Source organism: Glycine max, chromosome 2 (genome assembly GCF_000004515.6).
Source record: "Glycine max cultivar Williams 82 chromosome 2, Glycine_max_v4.0, whole genome shotgun sequence".
NCBI lineage: Eukaryota > Viridiplantae > Streptophyta > Magnoliopsida > Fabales > Fabaceae > Glycine > Glycine max.
In genome coordinates, this window is record NC_016089.4 from 32,015,850 (window position 1) to 32,039,119 (window position 23,270).

Below are 23,270 nucleotides of genomic sequence, written 5' to 3' on the forward strand. Positions count from 1 at the left end.
AGAAAAGCTAAAGGTGGGGTGAAGGAGGCCTTGAAGAAATGGAACTTGTAGGAATTTGGCTTCAAGCAAATAAATCAACTTCTTATTGAAAAACTAATGAATTAGATGTCCTAGAGGAGCAAAGAGGTTTGGATGAGATGCATCTTGAGAAAAAAACTCAAACTTCAAAAGGATTTTTGGCGTGTGGTGAAGTTTAATGAATCCTTGTTATGTCAAAAAGCAAGGTTGAACTGATTAAAAGAGGGGGATTGTAATTTTAAAATTTTCCATTCAGTTATCAATTGGAGAAGAAGAAGAAAATTCTTGAAAGGCTTACATATTGACAGGGCTTTGGTGGAGGAGCCAATTAGAATGAAAGAAGAGGTCAAGAATTTTTCTTGAAAGAAGATTCATGGAGGATACGTGGTAGAGGCCAAATCTTGATGGAGTCCAATTCAATCAAAATTTGATTGAATGAGCATAATATGCTTATTGTGGAGTTTGGGGAAGAAGAGGTCAAGCAAGCTATTTTGGAGTGTGATAGTTCAAAGATTCACATTATCTTTTTTAAAGTTCAAATTCGAAGCTATTAAGAAAGAGCATGGTTGTGGGTCATGATGGCTCATGAAAGTAGCGTTAATAACAAATACAATAAAGACCTAGGAGTTGTTATTGGCTCCATTCCATTTGCTATTAGCTCCTAGCAAGGGGTTGATCCCTTTTTTCTATTCCTAGATATTGTTCTTTTCATAGAATCATGATTCCATTGAATCAAATGTACAACGAAATGATGATTCTATTGCGCAATCATTTTTGCACCCCCCCCAATAAAATTATGATTTCATTGTATAATGTAGAGCGAAATCACAATGGTTGTTGGATATATTTTTTTTATCACCACAAACATAACAACGAAATCGTAATTCCATTATTATTTTTTTGGCACCCCCCTTAACACAATGGAATTGTAATTCTATTGTTATTTTTTCATAACACAACAGAATTATAATTTTATTGAGGTGACAAAAAAAACTAAATAAATTCAGTTGTACTATTTTCTTAAAAAATTACAAACAAAAATAAAAAAAATGATGTTTTTTTATTGATTGAACACTACAACACCACATTTATTTATTAAACACTACTTTTTCTCTAAGACATTTTGACTAAACATGCTTTTTTCTGATACACATACTAATCATTTTGAATATAGGCACAATCTAAATCGATTATATTATCAGCACGATCTCAACCGTTGGTATGTCTCATGAGAGAACAATAGATCATCTAATATAAATAGTAATAGGTGTTTGATACAATTCAACACCTTTGCTTCTTGATATTCACCATATTGCTTAAAATATGGAGAGTGTATTTGTTGATGTGTATCTTATTTTGAGATACGTTGATACTTCAAATTCTCCAATAAAAATAGAAGAATACTTTATAGAGTTTTTAAAAGTTTATGATACATCAGGAAAAGGTCTTTTTGATGAGGTTGTTAATGTTTTGAAAAAATACGAGCATGATATTAATGATATAAGGGGACAAATTATCGCAATGGATCTAACATGAAGGGTAAAATCAAGGAGTACAAAAAAGATCATTAAATATAAGTTCTAGAGCATTTTTATACGTCATGTGGATGTCATAATTTAAATTTAGTTTTATGTGATATGGTTAATTTATTTCTTAGAACTATTTCTTTTTTTGGAGTTGTGCAATGTATTTATTCTTTATTTGCTTCATTCATTAAATGATGGAAAATTTTGCAAGATAATGTATGTAAATTTTTTATTAAATTATTATCTTAAACTCGATGGAAGAGTAGAATTAAAAGTGTCAAAGCAATAAAATATCAAGCACCAAAGATAAGAGATGCTTCACTTCAAATCTTCAATTATCAAAATATTGTGAAGATCCTAAATTAAAAAGTGAAGTCATGTATTTAGCAACCTATGATATTGAAAATGCTGAATTTTTATTCGGAATGAATATTTGGTATGATATTTTGTTTGATGTTAACTCTGTTATTAAGATTTGTTAATTCTGTTAGTAAGATTTTACAATTGAAAGATATGCATATAGATGTTGCTATAATCATTAAAAAATATCTTATTGCTTATTTAAAAAATGATAGGGAAAATGGTATTAATTTGGCTTTGGATTCTTCAAAAAAATTAGTTGTTGAAATAGATTTAGAGCTCAAATTTCATGAAAAACATATAATTCGTAGAAAAACACATTTTGATGAAAATGTTAATGATGAGATCACACATTTGGCTAGAGATTCTTTTTCGTATTGAATATTTTATATGCAATGTAGATCAATCTATTTCTTCTATTGAGACTCGATTTGAGAAATTTTTACAATATGAAACTATTTTTGGATTTTTTTATTTGAAATTAAAAATTTTAAAACGTTAAGCGGTGATGAATTAAAAAAAATATTGTATTAATCTTGAAAAAAATTTAAGATGTGATGAGCATTCACATATTGATGGTCTTGATTTATTTTTAGAATTAAAATTATTGAGAGAAATATGAAAAAAAAGTTAACACTCAAATAGAAGTATTAAACTATATAAAATGATTAGATTCTTTTTTTAAATGTGTGCATTGCTTATAGAATATTATTAACAATACTAGTAACAATTGTTATCATTGAAAAAAGTTTTTTAAAATTAAAATTGCTTAAATCCTATCTAAGATCAACAATATTATAAGATAAATTGAATGAGTTAACTATTTTATCTATTAAAAGTGAAATATTAAAATTACTTTATTATAAAACATTAATAAATAATTTTACAGGTAAAAAACTAAAAGATTAATATAAAAATTAATAATTAATATTTCATTAGATTTTTTTTTAGAAATTTTACCTTAGGCCCTAATTTATCTGGACACGGTCCTGCACTTTTTCCAACCAAAAACAAAAGTTCCGTGAAATATTACCATATATTTATCTGAATTTCACGGGAACTTGCATTGATAAATAACGATGTCACTAGATTTAAAAATTTTAAGTATAGAAAAAAAATGCTAGAAGGGATAATTGTAATAAATTAAAAAGAGAATTAAATTTGTAGACAAATTATTGAAAACCAATGTTCTAATCACAATAAAAGGACTAAGAGTACAATTGAATAAAAAGAAAGTCTAAACTTGAAGCAAGTACCCTAATATTGTACCACATTTTCAGACTAACAATATTGTACCACATGAAGTTTAAGTTTGGGTAATATTTAAATGTTGAAAGCAAGAGGTTCCATTAGGAGAGGCACCGAAAATTGCACTTATAAATCAAGGTATTTAAATTGAAAATGAGAATGAAAACTATAAAACCCATAAATTACACATCAAAATATGTGTTTTCTAAAAAAAAAAAATCCCGAAAGTATAATTGGATACACACTACTTTACAAGTCCTACTTGGGAACCACTATTAGCACTATCAACTTTGCTATACCACTACTCTCGTGGTAGCTTTTGCATTTTTTTTAAAATTTGTCCTTCCAATAAAAACATGATTCGATTGGCAAAATATATAATTGGATACACACTACTTTACAAGTCCTACTTGGGAACCACTATTAGCACTATCAACTTTGCTATACCACTACTCTCGTGGTAGCTTTTGCATTTTTTTGAAAAAATTGTCCTTCCAATAAAAACATGATTCGATTGGCAAAATATATAACGGAATTATGTTTTCATTTATGTAAAAGAAAAGTGTAAAAAAATACACAAATAAATTATGTTTTTATTGTGTACTTTTTTAACATCCTTTTTACACAACATAAACATAATTCCATTATTTGTTTTTTATGAATTTTTAGTTAATTATAAATGCAAGTTACCTTTTTTTAAAAAAACAATCAAATTAATTATGATATAATTTATCATTTTTAATAGTAATAAGTATCTTTTTTAATTAAAAATGAATTAATTGGGTAGAAATTACCATTCATAAATGTAACTAAATTAATTATTATATGAATTTCCCTTATTAACAGTCATAAAATCAATTTATGATACTAATTTGTATCATAATTTATTTGATTAAAATTAAAAATGGTAACATATGTCTAAATTAATTACAATTTTTTCGTTAAAATTTAACAAAATGGAAATATGTTTCTATTGTGTAAGAGGGATTCAAAAATATTACACAACTCAAAACATGATTTTGTTGGCAAAATACACAAAGAAATTATGTTTCTATTGTGTATTTTGTCAACAAAATCATTGGGTTAAAAAAACCTTACTTAGATATGTCCAAGGAAGGAAAAAGGTTGGGGGTGTAGGAAAGTCGGAAGGGTAAGTGGCAATAGCAGGCCCCATCTACTTTCAAACATTCTCTGGCCCAATTTAACGGGCCGAAATCCAGATTAATGAACAATTAATAGTAGGGGAAATGCTAGGTGCACCTAGCAATATTGTTGGTGCACCCAGCAATTTTTATGAATGGGCCATTTTGCCCTTTAACCAAAAATTATAAAAAGCCCCCCCTCTCCGGAAGAAACTCTTCCTGGTCATTCCTTTCGTGAAGCTTCTTCTCCCTCTCCGCGAACTGCTTCTTCTCCCTGTCTGTGAACTGCTTCTTCTCCGCAAGCCAAGCGCGAAGCTCGTCTTCTTCTCCGCGAACGAGGTTAGTCTCCCTAACTTCCCTTTGCTTGTATGATACAACATTGTTGTAGCAATGGAACCTTAGGATAGTAACCTTAGGGTAGAAGACGAGAGGAGAAGACGCCGGAAAAAATGGGGAAAGGGGGCTCACGACGGAGGCTTCCGAAAGACCCGTTAGGGGTTCTTCCGGAACTTCCAGAAGAATCTGTTCCGGAAACATTCCGGAAGAAGTGTTCTTCTGGAAGAAACGAAACGTCTTCCGGAAGAACACTTTTTCCAGAAGTCTCCCGGAACACCTCTTCCGAAAAATTTTCAGAAGAAGTAGTTCTTCCGGAAGAATTCCGAAATTCCGAAAGAACTTTCCGGAAGACCTTTGAGATTTCTGGAAGAACTTTCCGGAAGAAGTGGTTCTTTCGGAAACATTCCGGAAGAACCACTTCTTCCGAAAAGTTTATTTTTTTTTAAACAAAAATTGTTTTGTTTTTTTTTTGTAAAAATGAATTATTATTATATTTTTTTGATTATTTTGTTTTTGAGATTTTATGAAAAAAATGAGGTTTGGGTGCATCCCTTCGCCGCCTGTTAGTGCTCGATTGTCACACGATGATATAAATGATAGGTGGATGCATTTTGCGGAGCACGTACTACCTGCGGGTCAGCTTTGTCTAGTGCCTGGACAGGTATCTGTGGATTACATGGAGTGGTTTTTCCGCATATCTCACCCATTCATGATACCGACCCAGGCAGGTGACTAGCCGAGAGATGCACCAGCTGCAGACCCTGAGGACTACATACAGCCGCCCAGCCCCCAGGTTCCAGTGGCATTTGACCCCCCTCCACATGTGGTAAGATTTTTTGCGCGTTTAATGTTTGATGCGTTGTTATTTATTTTAAATTTTATAATAAATGTTTTTAATGACTGTAACAGGATGATTACGATGGATATGAGGCGATTGCACAGAGGTTGGAGCGTGTGCTCAACCTTAGGATGGTCACTGCTGGCACAGAGTTATATGAGATTATGCAGGACTGCCTGACGATCGCCAGTGGGGGAGGCAGTGCTGATGGAAGTGTCAGGGCTCGTCAGAGATGCCGCACGGACCATTGATTATTGTATTTATTTTTTGTCTTGTAGTTGACATGAATAATTGTAATTATTACAGTTTTTTGTTTAATATAGTTGACTTGTTTTGCACAGTTTATTATTTTATGATATTAACTGACGTATGGATTGTGATTCAGATCGTGGTCCTTAAGCGAAGTTTTCGAGTGTTTTAAATTTATTTTTAAAAAAAGGGAACCTAAAATCATGAGTTTTGTTCGTAAGAATTACATTAAAAATAAATGTTTTTAAAATCATTCATAATTCATAATTATGTGTTAGTAAGATATTTAAAGTAATTATCATATATAATAAATTATGATTCGATCATAATTTACAAGAACAAAGATTATATCATGCAGTGACCGTGTCAAATGAACCAGCGAAGTCATTGCATAATTGTTATACTAACTATATTCAATGTACCTGAACAAAATGATTTCCAAACACGTGACTGACACATATCATGCGGTGCCCAGAAGAATCAGGTGGTGGTTGACTTCTAAGAGGAAAAAATGTCATGCTTTGTTGTCGGGACAACGATACAAGGATTACGTTATACCGTGATGCAAGCACATATCCCATCTCCGTTATATCCATCCACTTGTCCACACTAACCTGAATCAACCAAACATACACATGTAAGTAATTTAAAGTTTGTTATTAAAAAAATTAACCTAAAAACATACCTTCGAAAACCCATCAACAAGTAGGGACAACTTTAATTGTTCAAATCTCTCTGTGCCACCGAAGAGGTTCATGTACTCATGCAACCACCTGCCAAGTTCTTTAATCAATTCATTACGCACTAACGGCCACAAATCTTCCCACATACCTAATAAAGCGGCAATGGACCGATATCCACAGTTACCGTCCGCTTTCACATCCACAATGTCACGAATGAAACCTTGAATGAATGGCGCAAATTGATCCAACATCGGGATGATCCTTGTTGGCTGAGGCGGTTCAGAACATGATGCACTGCATTTGACTGGAGAGTTGCTGCTTTGAACAGAATGAAAAGCATCAACATACTCCCAGTAAGACGAATCACGCTTTGTGGATCTTTGACTTCTTTTCATCGGTTTCTTCGGTGCACCTTTAGTGTTGACCTTTGACGGAGGAGGGTGCATAGAGTTATGATCAGGGTATGTAATTTCTCAGTGTTTACTCTTCAGAGTTACTTTGCCAGACACATATGGACTGAAAAGCAAAGTCTCCTCCAGAACATATGGACTGACTCCAATGAGATGCTGCCAGCAGTATACCTAGAAAGCTCACATGCACAAGGAAGACCGTGCGTGGTTCTCATCACACAACCACAAGAAGAGGGATTGTTGCCGAGATAACGTAGACGGTCAATCTCAAAAGCAATCTGATTTAAAGCGTCCCTTGAAACCATCCCAAGAAGCCTCTTGTATAAGGTTTTTTTATATACATGCCCAACCACATACATAATGGTTTCAAAGGATGCTTTAATTTCGACGTGTTGCAGCGTGATCATGTTGTTCATGGCATCCCAAACACTACATAGGTCTCCAACGCTATTTTGTAGTACTCTTTTGAGAGCCCAATGAGCTGATTCAACCCTACATTTAAAATACACAACAAACATCAAAATATACAACAATTAAATACCATTTATTACTAATCCTTACTAACAAATAAAATCAGTTCTTAATACCTGTTTGTTGTTGTGTTGCCTAGGTGCATGACCTTATTCGTCCATGCTGTAATAAATTTTTCCTTGTGGGGGATAATCCATGTGTCGTTAACATAGTCAGTGAACATCGGCCAAGGCGAACAAGCAACTTGAAACTTCTGAAGTGACTCATGGAACTGGTGTTTGGACGGACAATCAACCAAAGTACCCCAGTTATCCATTACATAGTCCCACACATTTTTTTCACCGATTAAAGATTTGCACTTCGCCTTCACATTCTTATCGATATGAAACCTGCACAACAAATTAGTAGACTCGGGGAACACAGTTTTCACTGCATTCATCAGTGCTAGGTCTCTGTTAGTGACAATAACAACAGGGAGGCGATCGTTTCTTAAAAATAGGCATCGAAATCGTTTCAAAGCCCATACAATATTATTAACACGCTCAGCCTCCAGATATGCAAACCCAGCAGAGAATGTCATCGCCGTTGGTGTCACTCCAACAAAGTCAAATAGTGGGAGTCTGTACCTGTTTGTTTTGTAGGTACTGTCTATAAAAAACACCAGATGACATGCATTGCATAACTTTACTGCATCTGGGTGACACCAAAACAAATCACGCACCACAACTTCATCCTTCAATCTATGCCAATGAATGTATTGATCACGTTCGAGAAGCTTCATCAGATGCTGCATTTCGGTATCAGCTCCTCTTATTGAAGAATGATATGCACTTCTTGCATTGTAAATTTGCTTTATCGTGGTGCAATTGTTGGCATTGTGTTCCTTCAACATTAGCAAGATGTTTTTTGGTTTCACCATCGACTTTGTCATATCAGCAATAATTTTCTTTTCTTCCTTAGTCAATCGCCCAGCATATGGATGTCCAACTAAGGACTTGGCCAATTCATGATTGTGAATCCCATAGATCAACTTCACCATCCAACCTTCCCCTCCATGCACTGGTTTCCCACGAAGCCTGAAGGGACAACCACATTTCCTACTCCTAGTATCTTTTCTAACGAATTCTTTATTCCTGCACTTGAATGTACCACTCCTTTCACACCCAATTAAGACGAATGAACTTCTTCCTTTGCTACCGGTCTCTGTGTCAGACCTCATAATGACTGCAACAAATCCATTTTCATGGGTAACTGTTCGAACCCATTGCAAAACATCATCTCGAGTACCGAATACCTACAACGCAACCCAAACATATTATTTTTTATACAAAACATCAATTCAACCAAATGACTCAAATTATCTATGATTACCTGAGACGTATTAAAAGCATTTGAACAATCCACATGTGGTTCATTCACCCCACATTCTTCTTCATTATCATAATTATAATCCATACGAACTTCTTGTGACATCGCAAAGTCATACCTCCATTGATCTTCGTCCATCTTAAGGACATATGCATCATACATAAGTGCATTCAAATTATCATATAACCACATCCAAAAATTTACTATATATTAACTAACAAACATATTAACAACCAATACAAATATATTCTAACTTTATAACTACATTATTTACTTAAACTAAACTTAACACTATATTAAACAACTAATAAAATATTTTTTTACTACAACAAAATACAATTATGTTACCTAAATAATTTAATATTATACCAAAATCATTATACCTAATTAAACCAATTATATCCACAATATAGATATTATAAATGATAATATTCATTTATATATATATATATATATATATATATATATATATATAAATTTTAAAGCACAATTAAAAAAATTTGTTAATAAACTGAATTTCCGGAAGAAGTTCTTCCGGAAGTTCAACATTCTCATTTCGGAACTACTTCCTTTGGCAGTAAAAAGTAATTTCGGAAATAGTTTTTTACTGTTCATCTTCTCTAAAACTCGCCAGAAAACACGAAAAAAAAACCGATAAATGCGTACCTCCGACAAAATACGTACAACAACAACCAAAACAACTTCAAACACGGAACAACTGCTTCACGGGACCACCAAATCGCTTGTTTTGGAACGTCTTTCACGGGATCACCACAAAAGCTTTTTACAGAAAAGGATAACAATAGCAAGAAGACGGACATGAAGGTGAAAGCGCAGTAAATTTAAAGAAAACAACCAGGGGCAAAATCGTCATTACATATACATTAAATATTATTTTATTTTGTTATTATTATAAAATGAAATTTATTTTACTTCACGTTGTTATAAAATTATAATTATTTTTTATTATATATTAAGTTTTGCAATACAAATTATAATTATTTTTTTTATAAAATATACAAATTAATTAATTTTTATGCTTTAAATTATACTAAATTGTCACACAAATTATTATTTACATTTACATGCGCGTAAAAAAGGAATTACAAATATTAGTCATAATTATGTTCACTAATAATAATTTATGTATAATAATATTATTTATTTTGTAACTTAATTTATTTATTAAAATCAAATAATTAGGAAAATACAGCATTTTAAACAAACCAAAAAAAAAAATTAAAACTTTCGGAACAACGTTCTTCCGGAAGAAGAAGTATTTCGGAAGACTGCTTTTCCGGAAATCTTCCGGAAGAACGTTGTTCTGGAACTTGTCCAGAAACACAGTCTTCTGAAAGTTTTCCGGAAGAAAGTTCTTCCAGAAATAGCCTTCTCAGAGGGCATAATTGCCCATTCACTGTTTGCTGGGTGCCCCAGCAATTTTGCTGGGTGCACGTAGCAACTCCCTAATAGTAGGTGTCATGCGTTGATTTAGTTTAAGTTTTTTTTTTGGTACATAGTTTAGTTTATGTTTAACATAAAAAATTAAATTTAGGATTAAATAAGTTTATAGTTTATGCAGAATTTCATTTTTCAAATTTTAAATTTTAGTCCTTATAAAACTCAAATTTCTATTTTACAATTGAACGTGTATTCGTTATGTATAATCAAACGCAGGCCTTCACATCTATCTTGGTATGAATGTAATGCAACAACATTATATTTAACATTGATTATGTTGTATCATTTTTGTTTGGATGACTTAAGATTATGTTTGGAGGATTTAAAAATTGTTTTATATCAGTTGTAGTATTTTTTTATTGATTTTATACTTAAACTAGTCTATAACCCGTGCATACGCATGGGTCACTTGGTTAATAAAATTGCAATTATAGGAGCATAATTGAATATTAAATTGATATATAATTATAATGTTGATGAAATGGAGATTGTTCAGAGAAAATAAACAAAACATAATTACATATAAAACAAAATATAATCACATATAAAGCAAAAATTATAGCCACTTCCTTTCTCTTCTGATGACTATTTCCCAAATTCTTTCATGTGGCCGGTAATAGAATGATACCTCGTCTCCATGATGGAAATCATTTTCCCTGAGAAACTTGTACCATGGCCGGACGATACTTTTATCTTTATTGCCGCGGTCAAGTGTAACGACGTCCCATTGCAAAGGAGGTGCATTCTTCCTTAAAATTGTCAAGTGATTCTCACATTGTTTCAGATATTTCCTTGCATGTGATGGGATTTCCTGCGGATCATTTATAGTGATTAATAATGTTATTGAAATTCTCATAATAATGCAAGTTAATGTGATTGTATATTACCAGTGGTTGGGGAGCACCCAGTATACATTGGGTAATTTCAGTTCTCCAGGCATGTACACGGGAATGAAGTATTGGTCTACCACATGTCTGTTGATTTAGGGGAGGTGTAAAATGTAGATCAAAGATGGTGTTATCATCGCAGGCAAAGAAGTTGATGATAATAGACTCGTAGATTTTTAAATCTGCCCTGACGTCTCAGAGTCCATCTGTAAAAAAATATCTGCCTCGGTGTTGTTGGACCCGTATTGGGTAGGTTGCTCCATTGTATTTGAACCAAACTTCGTGTAGGTAATTGGGTGCCCATTGTTCATGGTAAAATGGGGGTATCTCTATGAATGTCTGAATATAAAAAGCAAGAAAATGAATGAAAAGAAATAATATGTCAAAAGAGAAAATGAAAAAAGTTAAAGGAACTAAATGAAAATGATATAAACTTCCACACGAAATCCATAGTCAAAGCAAAATGCTATATATTTAAAGTAGTAATGTGGTGAATTGAAAGGCATGCAAATGCAATGGAAGCATGGAAGTCAGCAGAAATAGGCAAAAACAGAACACGCAAGGCAGGAAACAGGGAAAAAACAGAACAAAGAGAAATGACATGATCAATCAAAAACCATGCAAATGGAATGTAAGCAATAACCAATAGATGCAAGGGAAGGAAAAAAAGCTTTTTGTTTTTTAAACTATAACCTGGTCATTGTGGAAAGCTACTCTGAATTGCATGATTGCAGGTGGTCTCACAATTGGATATCTGATCTGCATAAACAAAAGATTTGCTAATGTCAAAAGTTTAAACTGAAAAAATAATGCATTGGAAGATATAAACTTTGTAAGAGTGGCTCCTTACTTTGGTTGAAGCGGTGGAGGATGAGGTACTCATCTTGGGTTTTTCTGAAGTAAAAGTATGGTGATGTGATGTTAAGATGATGTTTGTAGAGGAACGAGTAATATGGGTTAATAGTTGAGTGCACTTGATTAATTGATTTATCTTTTCGATGGCATAAGTGGCGATAGGTTTATGTTGGAAATGGTGTAAGTGAATAGTTGCTTCTTGAATGTGAAAGGCAGTGATGATATGAAGAACCTCAACGTGAATAGTTGTGGAAGTAACCGAACGGTTTTTTCTGAATGGTTTCAGAAGTGATTGGACTTTAGTGCTGTTTGTGGTGTGCATATAATAGTTGAGCCTTAAATTCGTTAATTTTTTCCATGAGGTTTTCGACTTAATAGATTAATAATGTAAAGTTCACCTAATCATTAAAGTATTTTACACGTTCCCGTGCTTGAAGTAATTGTAGTATCAACTCTGCCATCACCCATATCTTCTCAATTAATGCCCCTGTGAAACTGTTGTGTGTGCAGTTTCTAAAAAATCAGTAAAATGGAGGCACGTTAGAAAATAGAGAAGAATAGGCAAGATAGAGTAAAAAAATTGAAATTCAAACTGAAATAAATTAAAACAAAATGAAAAGGATTTTCTGTGAGGACTCTAATTCTCCCGGACAGATCAAAGGATTGTAGTCCACTAACTACTACTACCGCTACTTAGTCAGCCTTATTTATCCTTAGTTTTTTTTTATTTATAATGTGATTTAAAAGATAAGATGTTTAACTGATCTAGCATATTTTGGTATTAATAAAACCACGTGTATATATATATGTATTTTTCTCGATGTGTGTCTATGTGAAAGTGTTGATATGAATGGAATTGTCATTGTTATTTAAAAAATTATAGATTGGTTGTTGTTATTCTTGGTGGATTCTTAGTATTTAAAATCAATGGAATTGTCTACAAGAAGTGATCACAAAAGAGTAGCACTGTTTCAGAAAGCATCAGAAAAGAATTGAAATTGATTGTCAATTCTCAATATTTAATATCAATTGAATTGTATTGAAGGTTGTAATAACTCAAATTATATAATGCAGTGATAACATAATATTGAACAATTGATTATTAAAGAATAGAACTATTTTAAAAAGCATGACAATAGAATTGAATATGATATTAAACAACTGAAATTTAACTTTTAATGTTTCTGAACACTTCATTGTATACTACATTGGTGGTGGAATTCATGCTTTTCTGCTCATCATTATGAATCAAAATTTTTAATCCTTTTGCTGAGTTGACCCTTGACAATGCAACATATAATTGGCCATGAGTGAATACAGGTTTCGGCAAATAAAGTCCAACCATGGATAGTGATTGTCCCTGTGACTTGTTTATTGTCATTGCATAAGATAGCATAATCGGAAATTGTCTTCTTAATAGTTTAAACGGCCAGGGTGATTGTCGAGGAGACATTGACATTCTTGGAATATAAACAGCGAGGCCAATGTTTTTACCTGAGATAATTTCAGCTGCAATTACATGTTTTGTCATCTTTGTTACCACTAATCTAGTACCATTACATAGACCTTGATTTTGGTCGAGGTTTCTTGACAGCATTATAGGACTTCCAATTTTAAGTTTGATAGAATGAGTTGGCAAACCGGATGTTTTCAATGAATTAAGGAATTCAGTAGTAATTGATTGGAAATACGAATTCTCATTGGTTTCTGATTTATCAATGGAATCAGAGCTTAGATATTCCATGTGGTCACCTATGATTTGCAAAATTACAATTTCAATGGTTATATTTTTGTCTGAGCAAGTGACAATTAAATAAGTAATGATATAATTACCTGGAATGAAGGATAGCACGTAATCATTGATTTGTTCTACCGTTTCATTTGTTGAAGCTAGTATTGCCTTCGATTTAAAGAATTCAGGATTATTGTGGTGCTGATCTAAGTCTGGGAATGTTGATTTGACTATAGCACTGATTGGATCATCATATTGAGTAATGAGTAGATGAGCATGAATTTGAATTGTAGCATAACCATCATTTTCATCATCTATAATTTCATCTCCAATGTCTAGAATCCATTTTGCAAATGTGGCAGTTTCTTGTTCATCAACTGATTCTAGATTGCTGTGTAAGCGCATGTTTTTTTGTCAAGGTCAATATTTCACACGAATCCCATAGATAGGATGAATTGATTGCTGCATTTACAATGTCTGAGCGCATTCCTCTTGGGATGACTGGTAGTATTTGGCGAAAATCTCCACCAAATACTATAACTTTGCCTCCAAATATTTGATTTGACTTTGATTTATCTGTGATAATATCTCTTAAACTTTGATCAAGCGCTTCAAAACAGAATTTGTGGGCCATTGGTGCTTCATCCCAAATTATTAGGCTTGTCTGGTTCAATAATTCTGCTAATTCGATGCCTTGATGGATATTACATGTTGAGTCTTCAAAAATTGGTACAGGAATTTTAAATCTGGAATGTGCAGTTCTGCCTCCTGGTAATAATAGAGAGGCTATTCCGCTAGAAGCAACAATAATTACAATTTGATTTTCTGCTCTCAATGAACTTGCTAATGTTCTCCATATGAATGTTTTTCCTGTGCCTCCAAATCCATATAGAAAAAACATTCCACCTTCATTGTTGTTGACAGCTTGGATAATTCTATGATAAATTGTTTTTTGTTCATCTGCATTGATAGGTAAGCTGATGTTATATTGAAATGAAGATTAATTTAGTCATTGATGGAAACAATTACGTGAGGGTAGATTGCCTGTTATTAATAGAATATTAAAAGTATCAATATAATTTATAATTCGCAATGACCATTTTTTATAAGATGTTAACTGTCATTAATAGATTTTATAATATATGAATAGGTATATTGCCTGTCATGGATGCAAAAAGATGTTCAAATTCTGATCTCGTTTCATCATGGTTGTAGTCGAGTTCTGATAATACCAAGTTGTTTTGTAGGTAGGATGCGAGATTGATATCCTGAGGATATGGCATTGTAGGATAGTCTTTTAGTGATCTTTGGTTTATGTGCAATAGTTGTTCAATTTCAATCAATGTCAAATTTCTAAGAGTATCATCATTGATCTGTACTTCTAAGAAAAAAAGCAAGTTGTTAGTCCATAAAAAATAAAAATTAAGTTGGTAGTGAATGATTGTGACCATTGCTGTGGAACATAAAAACTGTTACAGCCTACCTGAGTTGATTGTTGATTTAGTATATTGATATGCGATGTCATCAGCTAGCCAATGCCAACATTGATTCCAAACTTCTTCAGGTTTGCTCATGGCACCTGTTAACAGAATTAATACAAACAATTTCCTTAGATAATTAGTTGTGCCCCAGTCCTTGGCCTCTTTGATTGCCTCAACATATTCTCTGTCATCTTGTAGAAAGCCAATTGCAAAACATGCTTCTCTATATGTTGGATATTGGATATTCGCAACAGTCCTGATATCCTCAAATGAAGTAGGTCCTTTGCAGCTGCCAAGCATCATTCTTAAATAAAAGAATTCTCATGTTGTTGGTGGTACCCATATGAGTCTTCCAATGGTATATCCTTTTTTTGGGTTGCCATGGTCTGTTTCTTTTATTATATACAAACTTTGACACAAATTGCGAATAAGTTATATTCCTGGCCTCATCAAAATCTTCATTAGTGTTCATCCAAGCTAGGAATTTTGAATCTAAAATAGTTGGTTTCGATAGTACATCGTCTATATCATCATGATCTTCATAAATAATGTTGTGTTGATCTGGAAGATGAAAATACAGTCTCTCAACAGCAGGCTTTCTGCCATGGATTGGAAAAGCAAATATTCTCCAAGCAGCTTCACAGGGAGAAATGTATCTATGATATAGGTTGGTTAGTAAAAATAATAGTGAGATAATAAATTATGCAGGTTAAGATGACATTACCTGCAATCTAGATATTCTTTAAGTTCATCATTTTGAATATTTACATTTTGAGCTGCGTTATCACTATCAGAAAGCATAACAGCAGTCACCCTGTCATAGCCTTTGTTTATGTATTTAAATAAATATTTGATTGAAGTACTTTGATTACACCATTCAATATTTATATGAGCCCGTTATTTTTTCAGTAATTTTGGATTGTAAGGTACTACATATCTGTTATCAATGATAACACCATTCTTTGAAATTGAATGACCATTGTTTCTTCTACGATAGACTGGATAACCGTTTGAATCCAAAAGAGTCTGAGGCTGAAATTGTTTAGGATAAAAACGACTGCATGGAGAGTTGGGTTGTAAAATTCCGCATGGGCCATGTATCATATGGTTCTCCACCAATCTGTAGAGTTCTGGGTCATCTTGATGGGAAGGTATTTCAGCTGATATTATCTGATCAATGTCAGTTGAAGATGAATATTTATTGTCTGGATGTAGAAATAGTAATAAATGCACGTGAGGGAGTCCTCGCTTTTGAAACTCTATAGTATGCATATCTGTGATCCACAAAAGATAAAGTTACGATCGTAAGTATAATTCTGTATTTCATATCTGTAAAAGTGTTGGTTAAATTGTAATATTTTAGTTATTAATATCTACGTTATAGAACAAAGAAAAATCTCCAAATGACCAACTAATATTTGTATTTAATTTAAGTATAAAAACTGATGATCAACTAAACTCTATAAAATGCATATCTGTGATTCACAAAAGATAATGTTATGATGGTAAGTATAATTCTGTATTTCATATATGTAAAAGCGTTGGTTAAATTGTAATATTTTAGCCATTAATATCTGCGTTATACAACAAACAAAAATGACCAAACGACCAAGTTATATTTGTATTTAAGTATAAAAATGACGATCAACTTACATGCAACCACTTTTCCCAGTAATTGACCCTTTGTTAAGTCTGACAGCATGTGTTCATATTTTAATCTGAAAATTCGTGATACAATATCTGGCCTGTCTGTCGGTTTGAGATTCAAAGGTGAAAGTAATCTACGAATTTCAGGCCAATTTGGATTACAGGTTAGAGTAATAAAAAGATCTGGAAAACCAACATGACTGCATATTGCCATACCGTCAAAGCAAAGTTGATCCATATAACGTGGGCTCCCAACAAACATTGAGGGTAAGATGACTATTTTTCCCTTGGTTAAGCCTTTAGCTGTTCCAGTATCCAATGAAGTTTGTAAGCTAGAATACTTATCAACTCTAAGCTTCTTTTGGTTGTTTCTGATATAGCTAAGTCTTTCAGATTCCACCATGGTATAACCTTCAACAATGAATTGTTGAAATAATTTTCGAGAATGCAATAAAGTCTGTGCTTCATTTGACCTAGACTGAAGTCTATAAGCAAACCACTCTCTCATTGTCAGACGGTTTTGCTTTCTTTTTTTGCTGGATGAAGTACAACGATAAAGTATGTCAGCTCTATGTCCGTCTTCTCCATAAGGAAAGAGTAGAGGATACTGTAGTGGTAGATAGCTAGGATGAAGTTCATGGATTCTTTGTAATTCTCCATTTTTTAGTTTCAACAATAATGTCTCTTTTTTTAGCCTGGATGAAAATCGCCAACAATAAGTGCAACAATTTTCGAAACATTAGGCATATTATATACACGGCCATCTTTTCCCCGAGCAGCTATGAGTTGCAATTTGATATTATTGGCTTGATCAGCTGCCAATTTATCTCTGGCTATTCTAAAACTTTTAGCATGAGAATTGTGTTGATCGAGCATGTGACTTAAAGCTGAAACAATATGATTCTGAATTCCGGAATATTGACTGAAAAAACAATATTTAAAAATATTCATAACTGCACAAACTATTGTAAGTGAATGAATAATTTTCTCACTAACAGAAATAAAAGAACTTCTACCTCATGACATTAATTCTATTTTGCACTTCATTTTCTGTGTCAAAGATATATAGCTGTGCAAATTTGGGTTTTTTCCCAGGCATTGGTAATAGACTGCCTATTCTATGGCATGGTTGCCCCTGTATTCTGATCGTAGGAGGTCCTCTTGAATTATTAATTGTTTTATCTTGCTTAATTCCAGCAGAAGTAAAGGCAAACATCATGTTGTATGCTCGCAAGTTATGTTGATAATTTTTACTATCAATTGTATCATCATGAAATAAAAGTTGTTGCAGATATTGGGGTGGATTTTGTAATAATGGCAATTCAACTTTGTCATCTCCACAACATAAACTGAACCTTGGATTCTGACAATTCTTATTTTTTGATATTCTTTCATCATACCACATTTATGCATTACAATATCTACATTGGATGAGTTGATCACCAAGATCAGAATATCCTGAAATTGTTCAATATCATAGTACAATATCATGATCAGAATTTTGAATATTAATTTAAGAACATGTACAGTAGCATCTGAAACTGGAAATCCGAATTATAGTCATTACCTTCAGTGTTGATTACAGGCTGATTAGTTGGAGATTGACAATCCTCGAAGGGAGTCATAAAATTAGAGCCTGAACCTGCATAAATTAGAAATATATATAATAGCAATATTTGAAACAGCAAAAAAGAGCAGGAAACATTTTTTTTTCAGTACCTTGTGTGGATTCAGAATTTTCACTTTTTGATGAATCAGAAACAATCACTACAAAATAGAGAGGAAACAAAAGAAAATGTGATTAAGGCAGCTAAGTAAATTCATTTCTTCCAGAACATGGTATATCAGATGTCTCACTATTATATTCTGAAGTGCAATTAACTGTTGGTTGTGAAGATGACTGAGCATGACCATGTCGCTTATGCTGCATAACACGTTTTATGTTGGTCCTCGCTTTTGCAGAATCACATCTCTTTGCATGTTGATAGTTCTGCATGTTGAAAATGACTAAAGGCAGAATTGAGTTAATTGTGAACTAAACAATAGATTCACATTCAAACGAAGATCCAAATACTTGTTTTAAATGTGCTGAAACTACAATAAAATTAGAAGATGGAAAAAATCGAGGATGAAGCATTTTATTGTTTCTTGATTATAGCCTGACTATTAGTGGTGACATAAATTAGAAATACATATAATAGCAATGTGTAAACCATAGCAAAAAAGAAGATGAAACATTTTTTTTTCAGTACCTTGTGTGGATTCAGAATCTTCACTTTTTGATGAATCAGACGCAATCACTAAAAAATAGAGAAAAAACAAAAGAAAATGTGATTAAGGCAGCTAAGTAAATTGATTTATTGCAGAACATGCTATATGAGATGTCTCACTATTATATTCTGAAGTGCAGTTAAGTGTTGGTTGTGAAGATGACTGAGCATGACCATGTCGCTTCTGTTGCATAATACGTTTTCTGTTGATCCTGGCTTTTGCAGAATCAGATCTCTTTGCATGTTGATAGTTCTGCATGTTGAAAATGACTAAAGGCAGAATTGGGTGAATTATAAACTAAACAATAGATTTATGTTGAAATGAAGGACCAAATGCTTATTTTAAATCTGCAAAAACTACAATAAAATTAGATGATGAAATAAATTGGAGATGGGGGACTTCATTGGTTATGGATTATAGGCTGACTATTAGTGGTGGAATTTCCTGGATTAGATATGTTTGCATGTTGCCAATTCTATATATTGAAAAAGGGTAATGATATAATTGCCTGAATTGTAAGGTAAAGAGATGAGACCAAAGGTAGATGACATAGCAAAACTATGATGCAACATCAACAGCTAGCAAAATTGGTAATATAGAAATCATGACACTTGGTTTCGGCAAAAATTGGGTTTTGGGACTGTTGCTAAGCTTGCAATGAAAGATATTGTCTATTTAGGACTCTGGTGGCAATCTAAACACACAAACCAAGGCCATGATGGAAAATAGGTAAGGTAGAAATGATCATAGTTATTGGCGGAAATATTGACTTCTGTAACTGCTACTAAGCTTGCAATCGAAGACATTGTATATATGTTGATGAATTTTCCATTCACTAACACAAATTTGTTTAATTTGTACGCTCAAATCTATTAGCTCATGTGTTCAATTTGAAATATGAAATTTCTATTTTACATCTTTTATTTGGCATTATGTAACCTTGTCCAGCACATCACAAATTTTTCTTTGATTTCTCTTCGCCATAGATTAGACCTGTTTTATATAGTTCTACTTTGTTGTAGTTAAAATCAAGATTAAAGTTGTGTAAGCCATCAATGAAGTTAAAAATTGCAACTGAAATATCGAACACATGATTTTAGCAAAGCAGTGATAGCTACAAAAATGGAGTGATAACATTCATGGCAAACACATTCCAAATAAGGAAATATGATGTCAGGATAGAAACTTTGATTAATTTAAATAGCACCTCGATTGAGAAGGAAAACTGAAACTAAAAATTTAACACAATCCTCTGCATGCTATTTTTTTCTTAATCTAGTTTTTTTCCTATTATTTTCACGCAATTCAGATGGGAATGGAATTCATTAAGCAGTTAATCAAGAAACAGATTAAAAACGTGAGAATATCGAGTAGCAACATGATCGCCAACGTAGCTATAAATTTTCCTCCTTGGTTGTTTTTTAATATTTGATGTTATTTGAACACCAATTTATCTCCTTCACTGTTTTTTTTATTTAGGCTAACTCCGCCATTAATTTGTTAGAACCATATAGACCATCAAAGGTATGATAAACAACAATTCAATTGTATCGAGGACAACCAAACAAAGAATACTGGGAAAATCAATTGTTTTCAATGCCATATTTAATATAAGAAAACTTGCAATACTACAGCAGGAACACAATATGGACAAATCTCAATTTAGAACGTCTAAAAGCATGAATCCAAAAAAACCAATTTTCAAATGTGCAAATGCAGTGATAACAAAAACTACATAATTGTCTGTTCAATATGCCAATATTTTAATAGCAGCGTGAAAACACAACAATAAGGATATGGAATCAGCTAAATTAGCTCTTATGAGAATGTCTTGTTAATTTGTTAGATGATAGTTAGGCTGGCGAAATTTGAGAGCTCCCTAACTCATCATCGGCTTCATCAGATGACATCCGCTTTTTGGGTGTTAAAGGCAATCCCGCAACCGGATCATGGTCAGCTATGACAGACAGAGATTGCTGCATAAAGCATAAACTGGTAAATAAAAAAATATAAGATATCAATGTTCATGACAACAACATTAACTCACACATTCAGCATGTGCAGCATCATTGCAATCAACATTGGAAGGATCTATTTTGGAACATGCCTGCACCATATATAAGTTTATGATAGTCAAACTCATGAATCATATCATCATGACAACAACGACTAAAATAGATATCAGAAAAGAACACCTCACTATCAGGCAGCATCTCGAGAATAGCATTGATCAAATCCAGGTCTTTTGAGTATCTTAGTACAACTGCATTTTTGAATTTTGATTGAATCCTGACCTTAAAAGCAAGCACATGACCCAAGAATTTGTCAAGTGCTTGAGGGGAAGCATTCAAATCAAGATCACCATCCTTCCAGAAACAACACAAATTCACCAGCTGCCAGTTACAACTCGAAGAACAAAATATAATACATAAAATGAGAAGCAGCATATGATAAAGCATGAACATACTTCAATCTTGACCCTATTCACATCATCAGCTGTTTCACCAATCAATTCAGCACATTCACGGTCCCAGAGCAAAAATTTGCTACTCTCATTGTTTTGGGTAACCATGACTTCAACTCTATACCTAACAATTTAGATGCCAGTCAAAAACAAAATACTGAATAAAACATGTTAATGGACTAAAACTCCAATTACCTCAGAACAGGTTGATCATTATCCTTGCCACATCCACATGTGAATGGTCCTGTTTGGATGTCAGTTTTCCTATGACATTGAGCACAGGCTGGATAACACCATGAATGGTTATCCATGACTATTTTTCTAATAGTCCCCACCGTAACACAAACAACGTCCTTTTAAAAAGCCATAACAATCAAATTGCCAACAATAAAATGCCATTGTTAGACACATTAGCTATAATATATGAATGCGAACAAATCTAGCCAAATTTGACTTCCAACTGCAATGAATATAAAATAAACACAGATAACAAGTCCACCTCAGAAATGGCATTGATTTCTAAAATAGTTTTGGCTTCAGCCTTTGAAAGAAACGAATCCTTTGATGATAGCTGACTTCCCCCTGAAACTTGTGAGCTTGCTTGATCGCCAGGTAGCAAAACTCGACTCACCTCAACACCTAAATCTAAAAGCCTAAGCCAATCGAATAAATAGAATAAAGCAATAGAAAACAGTCAAGACGATTGTCACACGAATTTAACAACCACAGAGCAAAGATGATAAACAAAATACCTCTCTTTAAATTCCTGAATTTCCAATATAGGATCATTAATCAATAGTTTTGACGCCTTGAAGGAATTGCTCACTGAAGCTGGATAACTTCCTGTAAATGCCAACAATAGCAACAACAAAACTCAGCTATTGAGTATCCAAATCAGCAAATAAAATATCATACTTACCCTGTGCATCTTTTATTCTGGCATGTGTCAATATAATAACCATCGGCCCATCATCCCCACGTTCATTCAAATAGGATAGGAACTGAGTACAGTAATTCTCCCAAAGTGTGCAAGACAAAATTTCACCACTACAACAAAGAAACAACATTACATCCATCACCTCATAAGGATAAGATAGACATAAGCACCATGCAAAATGAAAAATAAAATTCTCGACAATATAAACTCTAAATAACCAAATATACACAGGAGATAGCAAAAACTGTGATTAACCATAACCTCAAATCATTCATTCTAAAAACAACCCTGGTATTTTTCGATGAAACATACCGAAAGACCACCATATCAACGACCCCAATAATATCTTAAACCACCAGAAATGAAAATAGGTCATCGAAAAAAACCCAAAGAAGTTATGATCAAAATGAAAGCACAAATTGTGACTGTACTCACCAATCAACAGGCCAGACACAAAATTGCCAGCAACAACATTTGCAAATTCAACAAATCTAAATTCCTTAAAAGGCAGTTCATGCAAATTAGCTTCTCTAACAACCGTCACTCCAATAAAAAATAACTTGTACTCATGTTCGCACACTCTAAATTGACCATCATTCTTAACAACTTTGAAATTATGCATAACATAAGTGCAATTCTCTTTTAAATCAACTTTCCAAGACTTGAGGTGGTCCGATTTACAAATAGCATGAATTTGATCACCCTGAAATATGCAAACTATATTATCAATAAATGACATGAACAAAAATCCAACAATCAAATAGAGAGCACAAAATATACCTCTGAATCAACAAAAACCATTTCCGCTTGCTCAGACTTGTTAGGAGTCCCAACGAACCAAAGATCGGTGATCCTAACAGCAAGCTTAAGCGTTTCTTTTGATCCA

The 23,270-nt window shown here is 33.1% G+C and overlaps 1 protein-coding gene and 1 pseudogene across 1 annotated transcript; both read right to left on the minus strand.

Moving 5' to 3' along the window:
* Positions 1-13,020: 13,020 nt before the first annotated feature.
* Positions 13,021-19,241, minus strand: LOC106797530 (uncharacterized; annotated as a pseudogene).
* A 2,645-nt stretch (positions 19,242-21,886) lies between these two features.
* Positions 21,887-23,006, minus strand: LOC113000486 (uncharacterized). The gene is made up of 5 exons (XM_026127237.2): positions 22,820-23,006; positions 22,697-22,730; positions 22,367-22,494; positions 22,200-22,290; positions 21,887-22,100 (listed from the first exon to the last, which is right to left on the minus strand). The coding sequence occupies exons 1-5, from the start codon at positions 23,004-23,006 to the stop codon at positions 21,887-21,889; spliced, it is 654 nt and encodes a 217-aa protein (XP_025983022.2).
* Positions 23,007-23,270: the final 264 nt, after the last annotated feature.